At 37.7% G+C, this 23,890-nt stretch overlaps 1 protein-coding gene across 1 annotated transcript in view; it reads left to right on the top strand.

The window, feature by feature from the left end:
• The window catches only part of UHRF2 (ubiquitin like with PHD and ring finger domains 2), a 103,929-nt gene that overhangs the window by 69,079 nt on the left and 10,960 nt on the right, over positions 1–23,890 (top strand). Inside the window, exons 5-10 of the mRNA XM_047767663.1 lie at positions 6,990–7,099; positions 10,061–10,247; positions 14,592–14,715; positions 15,056–15,163; positions 18,771–18,875; positions 21,067–21,173. Of these exons, the coding sequence (XP_047623619.1) occupies positions 6,990–7,099; positions 10,061–10,247; positions 14,592–14,715; positions 15,056–15,163; positions 18,771–18,875; positions 21,067–21,173 (741 nt within the window). The remainder of the gene's footprint in view (positions 1–6,989; positions 7,100–10,060; positions 10,248–14,591; positions 14,716–15,055; positions 15,164–18,770; positions 18,876–21,066; positions 21,174–23,890) is intronic.

Here is a 23,890-nt window from a genome sequence, read left to right as displayed (position 1 = left end):
ACACCACCGTTGCAGTCTGCACCACAGCTATGGCGAGGCTAGATCCCTAACCTGTGCCACAAGGGAACTTCTGCTTGTTTCTGTTTTTAATTTGTGAGTACCAAAGAGTGAATATGCTTAAACTTGTTGCCTAATTCTGGTTATCAAATTCTGTTTTTAGCTTGTCATCTTCTATTTGAGCTTTGAAGAAAATTCAAAACAAAAGTTTAAGGTTTAAATGAAATTTTCAAGACCCTTGGCCTACTTCCTCAGTTATTAAAGCTGCCAAATTTGCTTTTTATATTGTTTTCTCTCTCCATTTTTGACTGCCCTGTGGCATTAGGGAGTCAGGCATGAGCCGCAGTTGCCAACCTACACTGCAGCTGTGCCAATGCCAGATCCTTCAACCAACTGTACCAGGCCAGAGATCGAACGTACATCCTGGTGCTGCAGAGAGACCACCAATCCCCTTGCACCCCAGTGGGAACTCCTCAAGTTGCATTTTTTTTTTTTTACTATATGTTTGTGGCCACATCTCCCGCAGGCTCTTTCTTCCCTTTTCTACTTTTCAAAGTCAAATGTGATTACATTGAGACTATCTGGTTAATCCTATTTCAAGGTATTAATTTTAATTATGTCTAAGTCATTTTTGCCATGTAAGGTAAAGTATTCACAGGTTCCTAGACCTAGGACATGGACATCTTGAGGGCCTATTATGTTCCCATTACCACTGGGATGTTAATGTTTCGACTTTTTGTTTGCTGCTGTGTGTGAGGCCCTGTTCTAAGCAGTAGTTCAAGTTAGATATTCAACAATACTAAATAATCAAAATATATTATTTCATAGAATTTAAAATAACAGTTCTCCATACGTTAATATTTCTGAAATTAAGGATGTATCTTAAAATTGCTATTGGACTGACTAAAGCTGAATTCTTTCAGGGATTTGAGTTTGCTTCTTGTAGTCACCTTGGAGTGTCATCTAATGTGGAGTTAGATTTTCTGCTTGAGCTTTTCTAGACCACACAGGTAGTATGAATTGATATCTGCAACCCTGCATGTTTCATACCTTGTGGTTCAACTCTCAGGAGGTACTTTTTTCCTTATACCCAGCAATAATAGTGAAACAGGCATTTTTTTTTTTAACGTGTCTGCAAGGTGGTTTATTTCTCATTTATCTGTAACATGAGCAGAGTTCCTTGTCATTCTAGCTTTATTTAAGGGTCCTTTTTGTAGACACCTCATCTTGAGCTTTTTTCTTTCTTGGAGTTTCATAAAATAACACATTGTATAGTTGTTGCCTTCCCTTTGGTATTCCATCTTTATTTGAGGTTTCCTCTTGACTCACTGCAGGACAGTTTCTTTTTTGGTAGTACATAAAAAAATGCATTTTACAGTTGTTGGTAAATTACATTTCAGTGTAGTATAGTGTTTCCCAAAGGAATGAATTGACTATTTACATGTTTGTGATCTGTGGCTTTATCGGTTTTGTGCAGAAGAAATGAATGTTGGTAAGCCTTGAACTAAAATGATAAATGAGGAGTTCCCATCATGGCTCAGTGGTTAATGAACCCGACTGGGAACCATGAGGTTGCGGGTTCGGTCCCTGCCCTTGCTCAGTGGGTTAACGATCCGGCGTTGCCATGAGCTGTGGTGTGGGTTGCAGACATGGCTTGAATCCCCCGTTGCTGTGGCTCTGGCATGGGCTTGGCAGCTACAGCTCTGATTCGACCCCTAGCCTGGGAACTTCCATGTGCCACGGGTGCGGCCCTAGAAAAGCCAAATAAATAAATAAAAATGATAAATGAGTGGAAAAGTGATTTAAGTTTAAGCTTAAGCTATCTGATTTTGTAGCACTCTTATTCAGACTTACTCTACTCAGACTACTACTGATGTGCTTTCTGTCATACTAGATCTTAGCTGCCATAGTTTTTCTTTTTAATTTCTTAAGTATAGTTGATTTATAGTGTTTTGCCAATTTCTGCTGTATAGCACAGTTACCCAGTTATACATACATTGTTTTTCTCACATTATTGTCCATCATGTTTCATCACAAGTGATTAGATACAGTTCCCTGGCCTATACAACAGGATCTCATTGCTTATCCACTCAAAATATTATAGTTTGCATCCACTAACCCCAAACTCCCAGTCCATCCTGCTCCCTCTCCCTCCCCCTTGGCAAGCACAAGTCTGTTCTCCATGTCCCTGAATTTGTTTCTTTTCTGTAGGTAGGTTCATTTGCACCATGTATTAGATTCCAGATAAAAGTGATATGATAGGAGTTCCCGTCATGGCGCAGTGGTTAACGAAACCGACTAGGTACCATGCGGTTGTGGGTTCGGTCCCTGCCCTTGCTCAGTGGGTTAAAGATCTGGCGTTGCCGTGAGCTGTGGTGTAGGTTGCAGACGCGGCTCGGATCCCGCATTGCTGTGGCTCTGGCGTGGGCCGGTGGCTACAGCTCCGATTCGACCCCTAGCCAGGGAACCTCCATATGCCGCGGGAGGGGCCCAAAGAAATAGCAAAAAAAAAAAAAAAAAAAAAGTGATGTGATAGAGTATTTGTCTTTTTCTGACTGACTTTGCTTAGTATGAGACTGTCTAGTTCATCCATGTTGCTGCAAATGGCATTATTTTGCTTTTTATTGCAAATGGCATTATTTTGTTTCTTTTTATGGCTGAGTAGTATTCCATTGTATATATATGTACCACATTTTCTGTATCCATTCATTTGTGGGTAGACATTTAGGTTGTTTTCATGTCTTTGCTATTGTGAATAGTGTCACAGTGAACGGAGGGGTGCACACAGCTTTTTCAATTAAAGTTTTTTGGGGTTTTGGGGGTTTTTGTTTTTTGTTTGTTTTGTTTTGTCTTTTGTCATTTTAGGGCTGCACCTGCAGCATATGGAGGTTCCCAGGCTAGGGGTCTAATCAGAGCTACAGCTGCAGGCCTACGCCACAGCCACAGCAACGCCAGATCCAAGCTGCATCTGCAACCTACATCACAGCTCATGGCAACACTGGATCCTTAACCCACTAAGCAAGGCTAGGGATCGAACCTGCAGCCTCATGGTTTGTAGTCAGATTCATTTCTGCTGCTCCACCACGGGAACTCCCTTAATTAAAGTTTTATTTGGATATATGCCCAAGAGTGGGATGGCTGGATCATATAGTAATTCTATACTTAGTTTTCTGAGGAACCTTCATACTCTTGTTTCTATAGTGGTTGTACCAATTTAAATTCCACCAACAGTGTAGGAGGGTTCCCTTTTCTATACACCCTCCAGCATTTATTTGTAGACTTACTAATGATGGCCATTCTGACTGGTATGAGGTGGTACCTCATTGTAGATCTGATTTGCATTTCTGTAATAGTTAGTAATATAAAGCATTTTTTCAGGTACCTTTTGGCCATCTGTATGTCTTGTTTGGGGAAATGTCTGTTCAGGTCTTCTGCCCATTTTTCTGTTGGGTTGTTGGTTTTTTTTGCAGTTGAGTTGTTTGAGTTTTTGGGAGATAAAGCCCTTGTCAGTTGCATTGTTTGAAAGTACTTTTCTCCCATTCCATAGGCTGTCTTTTTGGGTTTTTTAATGGTTTCCTTTGCTATGCAAAAGCTTGTAAGTTTGATTAGGTCCCATTGGTTTATTTTCATTTCTGTTGCCTGAGGAGACTGACCTAAGGAAAGATGTGTACAGTTGATGTCAGAGAATGTTCTCTTCTAGCAGTTTTATGGTAGCTTGTTTTATGTTGAAGTCTTTAAGCCATTTAGAATTTATTTTTGTGCATGGCCTAAGGGCGTGTTCTAATTTCATTGATTTATGTGTATTAGCTGCCATAGTTGTGAATGCCTCTCCAAAAATAACTTAAAAGGTGAGTTTTTTGGAACTCTATGGCCATGATCTAGTAAACCTAAGCAACATTATACCCTATAAAGATTTAAGAAAATCATAAAAACAAGCAAAAAAAAAGTATTAATGTCAAATCATACAAAATTAAAAGAAAAAGAAAAAAGTATGTACAGAACCAGGATTACACCCTTCCAAGGAAAACATCTCAGAAGTACATGCATGAGTCAAGAAAAGGTGAGCCAAGGAGTTCCCATCATGGTGCAGAAGAAACAAATCTGACTAGGAACCAGGAGATTGTGGGTTCGCTGGCCTCTCTCAGCAGGTTAAAGATCTGGCGTTGCCATGAGCTATGGTGTAGGTCACAGACACAGCTTGGATCTGGCATGGCTGTGGCATAGGCCAGCAGCTCTAGCTCCAATTAGACCCTAGCCTGGGAACCTCCATGTGCCACGGGTGCAGCCCTCAAAAAGCAAGAAAAAAAAAAGGGAAAAAAAAGGTAAGCCAAGAATTTTAAGCCTAGCAAAACCATCCTTCAGTATTAAGGCTGGAGACAAACTGTCATTAACTTGAAAGAACTAGGGGAGGTATTGTTCTCATGCACCCTTCCTGGGTAATCTTGTAGAGAACTAACTTCATACCATTAAGATGACTGAAGGAAATTTGACATAAAGAGTGGTGATACACATTGAAAATATTTCTGCATTTAGAACTAGGAGTCAAGGAGGTACTTAAAGGAGAAAGTATAGTATGTAATGGTTTTATGACTCTAGATATATTTCTGCAGTATCTTACTACGAAGAAATTTTAAAATATTTTCAGTAATAATGACAACCGGTGAAAATGTCTTATGTGTAATGTGGGATAAAGCAAAGAAGTATTTATAGCATTCTAATTTAGGTATCCCTGGTTTCTTTGAGAATAGGATTTTTTGATTGGATCAGGGGAAAACATATATAAATTGCTTTTGGAAAGAAAACTTGTTGGTTGTAAATTTGTACAGAAAGTGTATGAACTCAATGAGGTATCTTGTACATGTTTTAACAGTATGCCTAAATTTTGTAGCTCTTTTTCTTTGGAAAAGCCTGGAATAATGATCAATCTGGTTTCAGTAAGCTTTTCTAGTGCCTAAATTGGGGTCTTTAAGTGACTATTTCCACCTAAAAGAAAACAGGCTTTCTTGGGGGTAGGACTCTAGGCTGGGGGCAGAAAATGTACAAGATGAACTAAGAACATCTTGTATTGCAGATAATAGGAAGCCCACAAAGACTGTTAAACTCTTGTATGAAAATTTTGAGACTCTACTGGAAGATCCCATTGGCCAAAGATGAGACAGTTTGAACATCAATAAGGAAAATAACTAGAGTAGACTGAATGAACTCAAATGAACTCTAATATGTGAACTCCAAGTAATAGAGAAACTGAAACTCTTCACCTACATGGGATCATGGGATGTTAGAGAACCTTCTTGTTTGGTGTCTTTTATTGTTTTTTGTTTTTAAGGGCCACACCTGTAGCATCAGGAAGTTCCCAGGCTAGGGGCCCAATTGGAGTTGCAGCTGCTGGCCTACGCTGCGCCTTGTGGCAATGCTGGATCCTTACTTACCCCACTGAGCAGGCCAGGGATGAAACCTGCCTCCTCACAAGACTAGATTGGGTTCTTTAATCGCTGAGCCACAATGGGATTTCCAGAACAGTATCTTTTGATACAAAAGTACTTAATCTACATTTATTAAATGAGCTAAAACACTGAGTCAACAAATAATTGTTGGGGTCAGGTTTCTCTTTATAGAATTATTCCAGAAAAAAAGTGAAAAGGGAGTGATAGAACTGGAGTATCAACTTTTTCCAATTCCCAGTGAATTAATCTAGGCAGTGATCATCATATGGCTATTGTCATCATAGAAAAAGACAACTGAATATCTAGGTCCTTACTGATGAAAATAGACCTATAGATGGTTTTACCCCCAAAAAACGAACCTATATTTGATGAAACATTTAGAGTAAGAGTGGTTTTCTTCTATCAAGAGCCAGATAGTAAATGGCCACCAGATGGTCTCTGTCACAACTCAACTCTGCTACTGTAGCACTAAACCAGCCATGAAGAATACAAAAACAAATAGGCATAGCCATGTTCCAGTAAAACTTTATTTACAGAAACAGGCAGCAAACCAAGGTTTTTGACCTTTACTCCAGATCCAACTGCTAATTTACTGGAAATACAAAGGACAGAAAAAACTACTTAAAGTACACTGTGGGAATGCAAATATCAAAATTAATACTCTGGGAAACTATAGAACAAATGATGGGGATTCTTAAACTGTGAGGAAGAAGACTGGGGGGGGGATTTAGTTTTGAAACAGAACTGTATCATACGCTAAAGGCTTATAGGTGACAAGATGGAAGAAAATTAAATAAAACTTGGGAGGGATGAAGAGGTTGTGACTGGAGGGAGCACAAGTGCTGAGGTAGTTGGCAGTCTTATCTCCTGTCATTGTTAGTGATTACGTTTATCTATGCAGTTTCCTGCATTTGTTTTTGACATAAAAAGTTAAAAAGTGGAAGAATTTTAAGTCACAAAGCAAATGCTAACCAGAAAAACTAAAGGTACACTTTGGATACAAAATGCGTTAAGAAGATGTAAAGATCCTTAATGTGTATATACCAAATAACACATCTCCAAAAATACCAAGCAAAAGTTTAAAAGACAGATTAAAAGGACAGTCATAGCAAGAGATTTTGAAGGATTTTGAAGCAGTATGTGCAGTCAGCTATTAATGTGTCTGTGAAAACTATGGCTTAGTATTTGAAAGACTTCTTTGTGATAAGAGGTCATCTATTTACCCCAGAAGCTTATTTATTAGACATATGTTTGTCTTTAATTGGTAGCATCATTTTACCTAGTCTTTAATTTAAATTTACAGGATAGCTACCTTGTCATCAGATAATCGAAGTCTTAACATTTTTTTCCCTAATATTAAAACTAAAATTAGACCTCACATATTAAAAACTAGATATTTCCTACTGCTGGAAACAATAACTCAGTGATGAGCATAGCCATAATTCCCATTTGTAAATAGTGTTCAGTGTGTTTCCAAACTGACTTTTAATTGTGCATATCATTTAGATTTTGCTGGCAAAGGTTAACCTTTCTTCCTTTTTTAAACAGGGCTTCTGAAGGAAAATTAAATGACTGCCAGATAAGATTTGTAAATGAAATCTTCAAGATCGAGAAACCTGGAGCCCATCCTCTTTCATTGGCAGATGGAAAGTTTTTAAGTATGGGTTTTTCTTATGAGCTGAGACTGCGTGTATTGTTCATGATTGACATTTTAACTGCCAGGGAATAACTATTGAGGAATTATACAACTTTTTAAGACCACCATTTTGATCTAAGCTATTTCGGTTTAGTTAATTTTTCTCAAATGATAAAATTTTTTTTCAAGGAAATAATTTCTCATTTTTGACATTTTATTGCCATTTTCTTGCTGTTTGCTTTATTTTAGAAACTATCAAAATAAAAAACGCACTTTGGTGTTGTGGCCATTTAAGATTAATTTTTAATTACTCTATTAGGGCCTAAGAAGAATAATGCTGGTTGAGCTCTGAATTTCTGGGAGGTAATAAATGACATTTATATAACTGTTAGACTTTTAGAATGCAGCCGTATCTCTTTGTTATATTTTACTGATTAATATCATACAGGTAGTTGGTAACAGAGGTAGGACTAGGTTCCAGGTCTTTTCATTCATGATGCAATTGCTATCTTTCCAAATAAATGAGTGTTTCAGACTCTTTGAATTCTGAGTTTTTTGGTGGAGAGCAATTCATCTCTTTATGCTGCATGTCAGTGTCTAGTATATTTCAGAAAAGAAATACTCAAGACTAAAGAGTCCTGCCCAATGTCTTCTTGACCACACTTGTTAAAAATTAGAATAAGACCTTGAACAGATCGAGACTTCCATGTTATTGCTCTAGGCCATACTCATTTTTTGAGTCCGCAATGCTAATTCATCTAGACTTAAGAACCTTCAGGCCTCCTGTGTGTGACTATTACCATGGTTAGATCCTAGGAATAAAGGTAACTGGATGAGTAAAGTCATTTAATGTGACTTGCTCTGGATAAAACAGCGTTTTTCTGTTCTTTCCCACTCAGTATATCTGCGCATATATTCGTTGTTCTCCTCTGCCTAATAACTAATCATGTTAGAGTTACAATTTTGAACTTTGTGTGTAAAGAAACCATTTCAGAGCCACAGCCAGACTGCCATTGATTAGATTACTCACCAAACCAAAAATCTAAACATGGCTTTGGTATTTTAGGTCTATGATATTTCATTTCTTATATGTTGTCACAGCTATGTTACAAATAGTAAAACAAAATAGTAACTGGGAGTTCCCGTCGTGGCGCAGTGGTTAACGAATCCGACTAGGAACCATGAGGTTGCGGGTTCGATCCCTGCCCTTGCTCAACGGGTTAACAATCTGGCGTTGCCGTGAGCTGTGGTGTAGGTTGCAGACGCGGCTCGGATCCTGCGTTGCTGTGGCTCTGGCGTAGGCCGGTGGCTACAGCTCCAATTAGACCCCTAGCCTGGGAACCTGCATATGCCGCAGGAGTGGCCCTAGAAATAGCAAAAAAAAAAAAAAAAAAGACCAAAAAAAAAAGTAACTGATTCATTAGCAGGAATAGGCAGAGTAATCAGTCAGAAAGTTAGTACTGACGTCAGCAGCCTTTTTCTTCCCTCCCTCTCACTTGTAAAGTACTGTTCCCCATTTCCCTTCTTGCTTATCTAGCTCTTAGGTGGTAAGTTTCCTCACATGCACAAAATCAGAGTATAAAACTACATAAATTACAGAACTCCCAAGAGATAGTCATTCTAACAGCATGTCATTCTAAACATTTTTCTGTATGTATATAATTCATCTTTGTGAATTTATAAAATTAATTTTGTTTCAGAAGTCTATTCTGCAATTTCCTTTATGAATTCAATATATTTGACTACCTCTGTATTATATCCTACAAATTTACCTTATTTTTCATAAATCGATCCAACTGTTGCTCTTTTGACATTTAAATTTAATTGTTGGTATTAGTGAGCATTACTGTAAGTTTTTTGTATGTATATACTATTAATTTTCATATATTGGTATGTGCATATATATATATTTTAAGTGAATATTTTGGCAAAAGGTGTTTGGATTTGGATGAGGAAGGCTGAGGGTGGGAAGGAGTGTGTAAATGGAACCTCTTAATTGCCAGAGTTCTGAACCAAATAACAAGTAAGATTTAAAAAAAAAAAAAAGAAAAAACGGAGTTCCCGTCATGGCACAGTGGTTAACGAATCCGACTAGGAACCATGAGGTTGCAGGTTCGATCCCTGGCCTTGCTCAGTGGGTTAACGATCCGGCGTGGCCCGTGAGCTGTGGTGTAGGTCACAGACGCAGCTCGGATCCTGCGCTGCTGTGGCTCTGGCATAGGCCGGTGGCTATAGCTCCGATTCCACCCCTAGCCTGGGAACCTCCATATGCCACGAGAGCGGCCCAAGAAATGGCAAAAAGACAAAAAAAAAAAAAAACCCAACTGAGTTAGAAATGATACTTCTGGAGATGCCACTGTAGCACAGTGGGTTAAGAATCTAACTGCCTTGGCTCAGGTAGCTGCAGAGATGCAGTTTCAGTCCCTGGCCCATTGCAGTATGTTAAGGATCCAGCATTACCACAATTGCAGCATAGGTCTCAACTGAAGCTTGGATAGGCTTCTTGGCCTGGGAACTGCATATGATACATGGCAGCCAAAAAAGAAAACAAAACAAACAAAAATGCCACTTCTATTACTAATATAGTGTGTTGGGTATATAGCTTATATGGGAGCCAAACTGGATTTGCTAACTCCTACTAGCCCTACCCCTTCTACTTCAGTCCAGTCAATGAAAGATTTGGACCTACAGAATAGATGGTATCTAGCAGTTTCATTTATTAAGTAGTTATGTTCTAAAAACTTTGTTTGAGTGTTATATTGCACTTGAAATTTTAGTATATCTCATGGTGTCCCAGTGAGTTCACTGTGTTATCCCTAGGCATTTTGATTCATGTTTGGGAAATTTTAAGGTACTACACTAGGATATTCCTATGGTTTTCTTTAAAAAAAGCTGTATGCTCTTTTATGTATTTTTCTTTATAAGATTCATAGACATAAAAGTGATTTTAAAACTGAGTTTGCTATAACTTTGTTCTTAATAGGGAAAAATGACCCTGAATGTAACGTTTGTGGTGGAGACTCAAATAAGAAATGTCGTACTTGTTCCTGTCATGTATGTGGTGGAAAACATGAACCCAACATGCAAGTTTTATGTGATGAATGTAACATGGCCTATCATATTTACTGCCTGAATCCACCTTTGGATAAGGTCCCTGAAGAGGAGTACTGGTATGATTATCAGGGGATTTTTGTTTCTACTTGGTTAAAAATTGAACATGAAATAATGTATCTGAACCGACAAAAGTAGATTTCTAAAGATACACAGTATGTATTAAAGTGCTTAAAATTGTTCAGCCAATGTTTACTTAGCATTGCTACCGTGATTCAGCTATTACAACAGCTTTTGAACCGGTCTCTAGCTCCATTTTTTAATCCCTCAAGTCCCTTTCCAATATGGAATTTGTATTCTTTGTGAAATGCAAATATGATAGTTACTTTGCTTCAGGGGCTTTATGTTACTATACGGGGCCCCCTCACAATATTTTTTAGTTGATTTCTCTCACTGTATCTCTTACCTGCTTTGCTCCTTTATTTTCCCAAATACTCCGTACTCTACCCAGATTATGTCTTTAAGCTTCTTAAATAAGTCATATTCTCTTTGGGCTTAGACTTGTCATATTTTCTTCTTAGAAACATTTTCCTATTGGCTTAACTTCAGGATGATGTTCATTCTTTAGGTTTTCACTTAAAATATTTCATAAAATTGGGCTTTTATCTGAATATGATGAGGAATGCTTGTGAATGGTTGGCTTTACCCCCTAGTTATTTTAGAAGTACCTATTAAATGTTTTATAATAATACTTACTAGTTAAGTGTTTCACCCAAGCTAGACACTAATACAGTGCTTTACATGCATTACCATTTTTAATCCTATGAGTTCAATACCAGGCACAAAGGTCAGATATACTTGTCAAAATCTATAATTCTACTGAGTAGTGTTAGTTATGAAAAGAAATGATCAGGAAATAGGCTAGTGGAAAATGTGCAGAGTTAGTTTTAAAGAACTTCTTAATATTAAGAGGTTTTTCTTTCTCAACTATGAGTTATGTTGCTAGCATGAAGGATTAAATTAGAGGGATGGCATATTGTACTTAGAAATACTAACATCACTATTGGGTAGCTGGTATTACTGTGAGGAAGAGATGGTTCCCCATTCCTTTGGTCTCTCCCCACCTGTTGGGAAAGTTGCTATTATGGCACATCAGAGGCAGTAGGGGGAGAAGGAAAAGGATACTACTTCTTCCTTGAACCCCCTGCCAGTACCTTGGATGGTCACACCCTGAGTTTTACCATCACCAGTACCTATATTTCCTCCAGAGCTTCATGTTCCTACTTTTTGTTTCTGTGTACAGGATATGTTCCTGCTTCTCTAAAATGCAAACCCTTCTTCCTGCTCTGAGTTCTGTTACCTTTTGCATCTTTAGGATCTTCACTCCTGTAGTTAATTCCTTGTCTGAGTTGCCATTACTGAGTCATTCTCATTAGTGTCTTAGAATCTCAAGAGTTTGACCTGTATCCCATTTCTCTCATTAGCTGCCTACTCCATTTCTCAGCTCTCTTCATGGCAGAGCTTCTCAGAACTATCTCCACTAATAATTTCCATTTTCTTTCCTCCTACTTAGACCCCAGCCCTCCACCATATATTGGCTTATGTGAGGCATACCATATTTTGTGTTGCCAAATGCAAGCATGTACTGCACAACTGCTAACTCTGTTTTTATATGTTGTATGATACCATCTGATGTCATTTTCCCCCTACTTCACTGCCTTTCCTTCTTAGTCTCTTTTTTTTTTTTTTCCTCATCGACCACATTTCAGAGTTTCCCAAAGCACTCTCCTCTTGTTTCCTCTTTTCATGGTTGCTCCCTCAAAGACCTCATGCACTCATGAGACTTAAAATACCAAGTACATGGTTTTGAAGTCAAATTTCCAGATCCAGTCTTCCTGAGCTTTTTATTTCCTATATTCAGCTGTTTAACTAGTATCATAAAACTAGTGAGGCCAAATGGAGATCTTGATTTCCGTGAGTATGTTCTCTAAAGTCCTGCACTTCACTCAATCTTTTTTTTTTTTTTTTCTTTTTAGGGTCACACCTGTGACATAGAGTGGTTCCCAAGCTAGGGGTTGAATCAGAGCTGGAGCTGCTGGCCTATGCCACAGCAACGCAGGATCCAAGCTTCATCTGCAACCTATACCACAGCTCACAGCAATGCCAGATCCTTAACCCACTGAGCAAGGCCAGGGATCAAAACTGCATCCTCATGGATGCTAGTCAGGTGTGCTTCCGCTGAGCCATGATGGGGACTCCCATCAATTCTCATTAAATAATACTGTCACCTCATTTATTGAGGCCCAAAAAGCTAAACTTCATTTTGATTCCCTCTTCTCTGCCCTCACATACGCTATATCCAATAACATAGGAGCAAATCTTAATTTTCATCATGTTTGTCGACTCTCACCACCCAATTCAAACCACCATCTCTATCCTGTACTGCATAACAAATACCTAACTAGTCTCTTTGCTTTCACATAGTCTACCAGTTATCCTTTTTGCCATAGCAGCAGGATGATCCAAGTCCTTAATCAGGCTACTCAACTCTTCAAAGCCCCCTAATGTATATAAACCCTTGCCATCTATGACCAGGCTCCTGCCTGTTCTGTAAACTCATCACTTATCACTATCTAGTTAGTTTACTATCCATTTTATTCAGGAACTTCAGCTGTACCTGCATTCATGTTCTTTAGAGCATACCATTCCTTATGATGCCTTAGCACCTTTATACTTAATGTCTCTTTGTCTGCAGTGCCTTTCTTGGTTTCTTGATAGGACTGACTTCTCTGAACTCAATTGGAACACCACCTCAGAAGCTTTGGCTCTTCTATCTAAAGACACATACTATTTCTTTTAAAAAAAATTTTTTGCTGGAATGTAATTGACTTCTAATCGCTATTTCCACACACATAACCTTGACATATTTCCTTTATAGTACTCAGCACATTCTGAAATAGTTTCATTGTATGTACTCGTTTTCCTTGACTATTTTGAGGACCAATATTAATCCCTACCCAGCCCAACAGCAGTATGTGGATTCTTAACAAACTGAATGAAGGGATGAATCCCAGAGATGACTTTAGGATGATAAAATTAAAAGACTGCTTTAGGTTACTCTGAGGGGTATATCTACATTCATATTGAGGTCCTTTTCTTCACCTGGAACTCCTTAACCTTAAATCTTTTCTACCTCTCCAGATGATGTTGTCTGGATATTTAACCTCTGCACTAATTTTCTCATCAGAGATAATACCTGCTTTAACCATAAGATCTTTGATAAAATTATAACCATAAAGATGAGCACGTCAGGTAAAATACAGTCCTTCTTAGAGCAGATTAATATTCAGAAGCCTCTTTGTTTTCTAAATGAGTCAAGATTTTACTTGATCGTATTTATTACCTTATCACACATAGTTTTGCCTTGAATTTGTGCCTGTATCTCACTGCCCAATTAGTTTTCTCAGGGACTGAATTATTGACATGTCTTTCCTGTAGCACTAAATAAAGTATCTCAGAGTTCCCATTTGGTACAGTGGGTTAAGAATCCAGCTGCAGCAGCTCAGGTCACAGCTGCAGCTCTGATACAATCCCTGGCCCAGGAACTTCCATATGCTGTAGGTTCAGCCTTAGGAAAAGAGTCATAACTAGGCTGTCAAAATTAAATAATGGGGATAGGTGTCATGTTCTTTGCTCTGTAGGCCACAAGGCATAGGTAATTATAAACTGGAAAATAGAGAAAAATCTAAGATTAATAGGGGCAGTGACCAGTTGATCTTTGGATAGTCTCAAAGTTTCCATTCCTTGGTGACTTAAAAATAGCCCCATCTCAATCTATAGACATGGCTTTTCCCTTTGCAAGTGATCTAAGGTGTGTGTGTGTGTGTGTGTGTGTGTGTGTGTGTGTGTGTGTATACACAGATAATACAGTAGGATGACCAACTACAAATATGCTAAAAGACAAGTATGGAGGATTAAGGTTAGGCTAGAGATAAGAAAATAGCCTTGAATCAGTATACTTTTTATAACAATTCTCAAGGTGAAAAGTATACAGGCTAATAATCAATTTCGATGAGATGTATCATTTGCATGGTTCAGTATTCAGTCTAAAGTCATCTATTTTTACTGCTTTTGTTTTAATGATTAAAAGCTTCCAATGAGTAATTTGTACTCTCAAAACTAGTGATGAGAGTTTATGGTGCTGTTAGAATTGGACAGACTTGTTTGCCTTTTGCACTGAATTTGAGAATTGGACACTAAAATCTTAAGTGCTCTAAAAGAACAAGTGGATTTTTTGGGTCAGTTCAATCAAGTAAATGTTTCGAAAAGTTTGATACTTAAGCACTAACAGAAACTCTGTAATATAAACCAAGTATTGTATGTTAAAACTTACTCTAACTTAGGCCATTATTTTACTGGCTTTAGTATGATAACAATATTCCTTTTTTTTCTTTATTTTTAAGGTATTGTCCTTCCTGTAAAACTGATTCTAGCGAAGTTGTAAAGGCTGGTGAAAGACTCAAGATGAGTAAAAAGAAAGCAAAGATGCCATCAGCTAGTACTGAAAGCCGGAGAGACTGGGGCAGGGTAAAGAAGGAAGTCTCCTTTTCTTCCTTGTTAGAATGTTTCTAACTCTGATGCAAGTTATAATGTACCAGTAGTAGTAATGGTATAAATGATATTTTAAGTTTCTGGAATGTTAACATTTGTTAACAGTTTTTGTTAACAGAAAATACATGTCTTAACAAATAACTATTGATTAATCATATAAATAGTTAATTTGTCTTAAATTTATGTTAATCCTATAAATCGATATATGTTAATCATATAAATTGTTGGGTTTTTATTTTAATCACATGTAAGGGAATTAAGGGATTTAAGATTTAACACAACTGATTTCTCAAACAGCTTGATCTGTGACTTGTAGGGAATGGCCTGTGTTGGTCGCACTAAAGAATGTACTATTGTTCCTTCTAATCATTACGGACCTATTCCTGGGATTCCTGTAGGATCAACTTGGAGATTTAGAGTTCAGGTATGTTTTAAATTGGCTTAGCTGAAAGGGTAAAATGGAGGATTTTAGCAGAATTAGTGTCTAGTGAGTTTAAGTGGACTAACCTAGGTAGTATGACATGGCATTCAGGTGTTAGAATGAAAAATTTGCTATAGGATGTATAAATCCTTCACCATAGCTTAATAGAGGAACATAGAACATACATCATGGAATTAGCCATCTGCTAAGCCTTTGCATCACTTTCATTTACTGTTTTGTGGTCATTATGGTAGTTGATGTTGTCATTAAAATTATTTCTCCATTTTTCTTGCCAAAAATTTAATATTGGAAATGAGTCTTATTTTTTTTGTTTGTTTGTTTTTCTTAGCTGTTTTTCCCAGCGGCATATGGATGTTCCCACACTAGGGGTCAAATCAGAGCTGCAGCTGCTGGCCTACACCACAGCCATGCGGGATCCAAGCTGCTTCTGACCTACACCACAGCTCATGGCAACACCAGATACATAACCCATTGAGCAAGGCCAGGAGTCAAACCCGAGTCCTCATGGGTACTAGTCAGGTTCGTTACCACTGAGCCACTACGGGAAATCCTTGAAACAAGTCTTTAAATTATGTAGTAAGTTCTCATGTCATGTCACTGAACTGCAGGGAAGCTCACTTCAGGTGTTTTCTTTGGGGACTTATCCTTGAGTGAATGTTAAGATACTGGTCAGAGAAAGTACCAGATAATCCAAGGATAAAATCCCTTCTCTTTTCCTCTTGAAGTCTCTATTGTATTTTTTCCTAATTTCTTCATTGAAAAGTTAACTTTACCAGTATAGAAAATTTAATGTGGGGGAAAAAAAAAATCTTAGGATTCGGAACCTGAAGAGTTGAGTAGCCCTGGTTCTTAGACTTTATTTTAGAAACTACCCTCCTCTTTTCATTGCCATTTTCTGTTTCTAATAGACAGTCATTTAAAAATTATTTCTTCTAAATTTACCTCTTTATTTCTAAATAAATACTTTTGTCTTTATATTTTGCTTTCATTAACCAAGCATTTAATTTAACATTCACACTATGTCCTCTTATCCTTGAGATAGTTAGAATTTTGACTAAATCAGTATTCAAGGCTTAAGTTACGATTTTGGATTTATAAGTACAGTTAAAATTTCTCTATCAGAGTTCCATCTTGGTTCATTGGTTAACAATGGGCTTGCTCGGTGGGTTAAGGATCTGGCATTGCCGTGAGGTGTGGTGTAAATTGCAGATGTGGCTCAGATCCCAAGGGGCTGGGGCTGGGGCCGACAGCTCTAGCTCCAATTGGACCTGTAGCCTGGGATCCTCCATATGCCATAGGTACGGCCCTTAATAAAACAAAAAGGCAAAAGGAAAAATTCTATAAATAAAGGCATACCTCATTTCACCATGCGTGGCTTTATTGCCTTCACAAATACTCTGTTTTACACATTGAAGGTTTTTGGCAGCTCTGTGTCAAGCAAGTCTATCAGCATCATTTTCCCAATAGCATTATTTTTTAATGTATTTAATTTTTTCGATGTAATGGTGTTATACACTTAATAGACTACAGTATAGTGTAAATATGACTTCTATGTGTGCCAGAAGACTATAAAATTTGCGTGACTTGCTGCATTGTGATGTTTACTTTATTGCAGTGATCTGGAACCCAAACTGCAATATCTCTGAGGTATTACTATACAATAATAAATAAATTACATTTATTTTTCTATACTATGTATTATCTCTAAATATATGAAATAAAATACAATAAAACACACTTAGAGCATTTTTTTTTTTCCTTTGTACATCCGTACCTCTAGCATATGGAAGTTCCTGGGCTAAGGTTTCAATCAGAGTTGCACCTGCTAGCCTATGCCACAGAGACAGCCACACCAGATCCAAGCCTTGTCTGTGACCTACACCACAGCTTGTGGCAATGCTGGATCCTTAACCTGCTGAGTGAGGCCAGGAATCAAATGTGCATACTCAGAGACTATGTCGGGTTCTTAACCCACTGAGTCACAATGGGAGCTCCCACTTAGTACATTTTTAATTGCCCTTTTTTTTTTGTAAGGTTTTTGTTTTGTTTTGTTTTGTTTTTGTATACCTACCACTCTTTCCCCAATTCTAAAAGCCCCACTAATATGATCTAAAATGACTCGGAGGCTGTTGGCCTGAGCAATAAGAAGGATGGATTTGCTGTTAAGGAAGTGGGGAAGATTTGGCAGATTTATAATCAGAGATAGTGAGGATGGGAATCAAGTGTCCTCTCTTCTAAAGTACCTGGTATTTCCATGGCCTAAATGCAGATTATTTTGCACTTAACAGCTTTTCATTGACATCTAAAGTCCTCTTTCCCTAGCCCGCTATACAGGTTTAGATTTCAGCTTGATTTTTCTCTGCTAAGAACAGTTGTATGATAAATAAACTAATTAGAATATTTCTTTTAGGGAGTTTGAAGTACCTGAAGAAGTGACACTTAAGTGAGTCAGAATTAAAAATAATTGGGGGGAAAGTAGTAGGCCATTGAGGTAGAAGAATATGGCGAATAGGAGTTTCCGTTGTGGCTCAGTGGTTAACGAATCTGACTAGGAACCATGAGGTTGAAGGTTCGATCCCTGGCCTGAATCAGTGAGTTAAGGATCCAGTGTTGCTGTGAGCTGTGGTGTAGGTTGCATATACAGCTCGGATCCTGTGTTGTTGTGGCTCTGGCGTAGGCCGGCGGCTACAGCTCCAATTAGACCCCTAGCCTGGGAACCTCCATATGCTGAGGGTGCAGCCCTAGAAACGGCAAAAAAGACCAAAAAAAAAATAATAACGCGAATAAATAAAAATGGTAATATGTTGAGTATCACTGAGTAGTTCTGGCTCAAATGTACAGGCTCCATAAGGAGAAGTTAGAGATGAGGCTAGGAGAGAAGAGAGGAGCCAGACTCAGTAGGTAATGTATAACGCTTAACTTGGCCTTGATAAACTACTATAAAACACAGGCTCTTGAATATAAATAGCTAAAGCTAAGCAATTGAAAATTAGAATCAGATTGGTTCTTAAAAGGATCATTCTGTTTGTGATGGGTGATAGGTTTGAAGGAACAAAACTGGAGGCCTTGAAAAAGGGTATACTGGAAGTATTTACCACTTAAACTAGGATTAAGCAGTGAAAGTAGAAAAGGATGGATTTGAGAGACTGAATCAGCAGTACTTTTGACCAAATGAGTGAAGAGTACAGCACAATGAGACTAAAGTGACTCTTGCCTTTCTGACTTGGCTAGGGAACAGTGCCATAAGTGCTGTAATGAAAGACAAAGGAGAAGAAAAATATGGAGCACTGATAATAAATTATTTTTTACTCAAATTGGTCTGGAATCACCAATATAGACATAGGATGATGGTTCTTTAATGGTTATTTTGAAACTCAAAATTCTAGGCTTGAGCAGTTTTCAGAGTCAGCAATATAGTACCTAAGGGATATATAGTTAGGGAGAGGTAAAAATCTTAACAGAATGTACAATTCGGGGCACATTCAGTTTTAGTGGGAGACTTTTAGCATCCAATAAAGTATGTGAAACCATTTTTTTAAGTGTACCTTCAACTGTTTGAAGGTATTTTGAGCCTCTCTTTATTTCATAGGTGAGCGAAGCAGGTGTCCATAGGCCCCATGTTGGTGGAATTCATGGTCGAAGTAATGATGGAGCTTATTCTCTTGTCCTGGCTGGAGGATTTGCGGATGAAGTAGTAAGTAATGATATAGCCTTGTTCTTTAGAACCTGTCTTAGAGTTCCTGCTGTGGCACAGTGGGATCATCTTGGGAGCACTGGGACACAGGTTCAATTCCCAGTCTGGCACAGTGGGTTAAGGATCCGGCGTTGCCACAGCTGCAGCTTAGGTTGCAACTACTGCTTGAATCTGATCCCTGGCTGGGAAATTCCATGTCTTGGAGCAGCCAAAAAAGAAAAAGGAAAAAAAAAAAGGTTTACAAAGGGAGTATAGAACCTGTCTTGATCATTCAAGAAAATGCAGAGACTCCATCCGGGATAAATTCCATCTCTTTTAGCATTGTTTTTATGTTGAAGTCTTTAATCTTTGCAAGTACCGATTTTTTAAATAAAACTAGTCTTTGTTTTTTGGTCTTTTTGCCATTTCTTGGGCCGCATATGGAGGTTCCCAGGCTAGGGGTCTAATTGGAACTGTAGCTGCCAGCCCACGCCAGAGCCACAGCAACTCGGGATCCGAGCCGTGTCTGTGATCTACACCATAGCTCACGGCAACACCGGATGCTTAACCCACTGAGCAAGGGCAGGGATCGAACCTGCAACCTTATGGTTCCTAGTCGGATTTGTTAACCACTGCACCACGATGGGAACTCCAAAACTAGTCACATTTTCTTTAATTTCTAAATTAAATTTTTTATTTAGAGATGATTGTAGATTGACCTGAAGCATTGGAGTTACTGCAGAGATTTCTGTGCCCTTTACTCAATTTCTGCAAATGGTAACATTTTGTAAAAACTATAGTCCAGTATCATAACCAGGATACTGACATTGATACATACAGGACACTGAACATTTCCCTTACCACAAGGATCCCTCATGTTGCCCTTTTTGAGCCACAAATACTATATCTGTTCACCCAACCCCCCTTAACCCCAGACAACCGCTAATCTGTTCTCATTTCTATAATTTTGTCACTTCAAAAATTTGGAGCTCCCGTCGTGGCTCAGCAGAAACAAATTTGACTAGTATCCATGAGAACACAGGTTCTATCCCTGGCCTCGATCAGCGGGTTAAGGATCTGGAGTTGCCATGAGCTGCGGTGTAGGTCGCATGTGACTTGGATCCCACGTTGCTTTGACTGTGGTGTAGGCCAGTGGCTACATCTCAGATTTGACCCCTAGCCTAGGAACCTCCATATGCCTTGGGTGTAGCCCTAAAAAAATAATTAAAAAAAAAATTTTAAGTGGAATCATGTAGTATATAACCTTTGGGATTGACTTTTTTCACTCAGTATAATCCTCAAAATGTGGCATGTGTCAATTTGTTTTTACTGCTGAGCAGTGTTGGATGGGTATAGGTATACCACAGTATAACCATTCATCCATTAAAAGACATCTGGGTTCTTTCCAGCAAATAATGCTACATGCAATAAACATTTGTATACAGGTGAGGTTTTTTTTTGGTTTTGGTTTTTTTGTTTGGTTTTGGTTTTGTCTTTTATCTTCTTAGGGCCACACCCTCAGCATATGGAGGTTCCCAGGCTCGGGGTCGAATCGGAGCTATAGCTGCCGGCTTGTGCCATAGCAACTCAGGATCCAAACTGTGCCTGCAACCTCCTCCACAGTTCACAGCAATGCCAGATCCTTAACCTGCTGAGTGAGGCCAAGAATTGAAACTGCGTCCTCGTGGATGCTAGTCAGATTTGTTTCCACTGAGTCATGACAGGAACTCCAAAATCTATAATTTGAAAATCTTTAGATCATGTGATACAGCTCAAAGGTATCTTACACACAAGATTGTGTGTGAATTTTACCTTATTTTGGTAGAAACCATTAAAGAAACATGTCAATATGTAACATCTTAAGCAAAATTCTTTTTTTCTTTTTTGTTTTTTGCCTTTTAGGGCCACACCCAAGGCATATGGAGGTTCCCAGGCTAGAAGTCAAATCGGAGCTACAGCTGCCACCCTACACCACAGCCACAGCAACATCAGATCCAAGTTGTGTCTGCGTACACCCCAGCTCACGGCAACACCGGATCCTTAACCCACTGAGCAAGGCAAGGGATTGAACCCCCAATCCTCATGGTTCCTAGTCACATTTGTTTCTGCTGTACCATGACAGGAACTCGTTAACCAAAACTTCTGAGGGAAAAGAGTTGGTGAAGTTACACCTGGCTTTATGTGTTTTAATGCCAAAAATGTTCCTCTACAGGACCGAGGTGATGAATTCACATACACTGGAAGTGGTGGTAAAAATCTTGCTGGTAATAAAAGGATTGGTGCACCATCGGCTGATCAAACATTAACAAACATGAACAGGTACTCTTTATCGTTAGCATTTGTAAGAGACTGTTTAGAATTGGGACTTCAATTATAGGACTATAATTGGTAGCTGATACTATGGAGAAGAATCTTAAGTTGCAGGTTAATATAGCTAAAATACAAACCCTACTACCTGATCAGCACATAATTATAAGCTTCCAAACTTGTTTAAATGACATAATTCCCAGTCTTAATATCTGTGCTTTTCATTTGAAAATATGTTGCAACCTTTGAAGGAAAAAAACCTATATGATTGAGGTGAAATTGCGGACAAAGGTGGTGTATCTACTACCACAGAAGTCATATTTATGTTCTACTCAACATATTTATTTTTTAAAATGACAAACATATTTAAAGGAGATTAATATGAAAAATAAAGGAGATTAATGTGAACGAGTTATGTTTGGGAGCCACATGTATGTGCATAAGTGAAACATAAGATAACGTAATCAGAAACACAAGGTGCATTTGAGATTTATAATAAGATGTCTTTTAAGTGTTAATGAAGAGAATGTTTAGTTACAAAAGTGACCTTTTCTAACTAAATGTTTGTTAGATATTAAAAATAACCACTATCTTTAATCTGTAGAAGTATTCATGATATTCCAGCCTCCATGGCAGTAGAAAATATAGTAACTTTAAAATGTTTCATTTCTTAAAAGTATGCTAATATCAGTAATAGATTAACTGGAGTTCTCTGGTGGTAACTGGAGTTCTCTGGCCTAGTGGTTAAGGTTTTGGCAATGTCGCTGCTGTGGCCTCTTGTCACTGCTGTGGTTTGCGTTCAATCCCTGGCCCAGGAACTCCCACATGCCATGGGTGCAGCCAAAAAATATTATCAATTAAAATATTTTTTAAATTAATTGAAAATTTAAAAAAAAAATAACAAGATGAAATAACCCAGACCATCAGATAGCAATGAACACATTATAACTAGGCATATTGATAATTTTGTAATCATAAAGTTGGAATTTTTGTATCCTAATATTAAGTGTATTGTTACAGGTTATTGATTACTGAATAAAAATTAGTATTTTTTCACTTTCCTGAATCTAAACCACTCAGTTTTAAGTAGCATGCCCTTAATTTCTGATTACCGTGTAAAGGATATATTTTATGATTTCAAGACTTTGTTGCATATCAAGTTACAAAGAATCTGTTTTTATGTATTCCTTCCATACTATTTCTTACAGTAGGATTATTTTACTGAACCAGCAGAGGAGACAGGTCAGGTTTGCTGGTGAAAAACATTGCTGAGGCAGGAGTCCAGTCCCTATGCAGTCTTTTTCTAACAAGAAAACAGTTTCTCGGGAGAAATGACCCTGAAAAGAATTAATAATATTTGATATATTTTTTCAATGAAAATGTATCTTGAATTTACAAAAGGGCTTTTTCACGTTGTCAAATCTGAAATTTTTATTTTCCCTTTAATATGATTATTTTGCTTGAATGAAACTTGCTTTGTAACTACCTGCACTTGTACATAGTAGATTATTTTCAAGCTTTAAAAAAAAAATCTAGTAAGTATACCCTGCCTAGTAAGTATGTGTTACAATTCCATTAAAAAATAATTGACAAGAAAGTAAAAAGTTTATTAATAAGGGAGGATAGTGAAAATGAAATAAGTCAAAACACTTTAGGACTGACTTAACCACAGAGACTAACATTTCTTCGTTTTAAGTTATATATTAAGCTGTGAGTACACCTTGTGATTGTAGAGATCTCTTAAACGAAGGTACCTGTGTGTTTTATTAACATGAAAGCTAGGGTGAAAGGCAGTTAGCTCTGACCCCTAATGTACTCTTTCCTGGCTAGGATATAGTCTAATTCATTTTTGTTTCTCTACTAAGAGGTAGTTTGACACGTGCTTCTTGCTTTGGAGAAATTCGTTCCTATTTCTTCTCAACTCTTCCACTTTGTGAAACTGAAGTGGGCAGCAGGTAACCTGGCTGTCCTTTATTAAGGCAGTTAAAGGCAACTTACTGAGCTGTGAATAGAGTAGTGGAAAAGCCTTGTGCCTGGTTTCATCCTCTTCTATGCTTTGTACACACTTGAACAGATGGCCTAACTTAGCCAGTTAGTTGTGGCTGTCATGACAGAAAGTACCTATGAGCACTAAATTATTCCACTCATTAACTTAAAGATAGTGCATATCTCTATTTTAGGTCTTTAAGAAGATGAAGTATGTATATCTCAATAGGTATTCCATAAATAAACCAGCCCTAGAATTGATAGCTACGTTTTCTTCTGCCTTCCAGAGTTTTAATGCCTTTGAGATAAAAAGAGATAACTCTGTAAGCTCTAACTCTTTGACCACATCTATTTTTAATTTTTTCCCCATTTTTAAAAATTTGATGGAGGTATAGTTGATTCTATTTTTTAAAATATTTTTTGAAAATATTGATTCTATTTTTTAAAATATTTTTTGACAAAACTTTTAGTTTATTTCAACTATGATAAAGAAATGACAGATTATTCACCTACTTTTAAGGTCTATTTTTTTTTTTTTTGAGCTTTCATAAAAGCTATATCCTGAAAAAGCATATTGTACCATGTCTAATTTTAACAGACTTGAGGGGAGGGTTTTTTTTTTGTTTTTTGGTTTTTTGGGTTTTTTTTGAACATTAAATGTTCTCTGTGGTTTCTTTTCACTTAAGTTAGGATGTAGGTGTCTTAGGGGAAAAAAACTAACTTTCAGTAGATTCTAGTTGTTT

The sequence above is a fragment of the Phacochoerus africanus genome, chromosome 2, assembly GCF_016906955.1.
Source record: "Phacochoerus africanus isolate WHEZ1 chromosome 2, ROS_Pafr_v1, whole genome shotgun sequence".
Classification (NCBI taxonomy): domain Eukaryota; kingdom Metazoa; phylum Chordata; class Mammalia; order Artiodactyla; family Suidae; genus Phacochoerus; species Phacochoerus africanus.
This window is presented reverse-complemented; position numbering and strand designations above follow the sequence as displayed.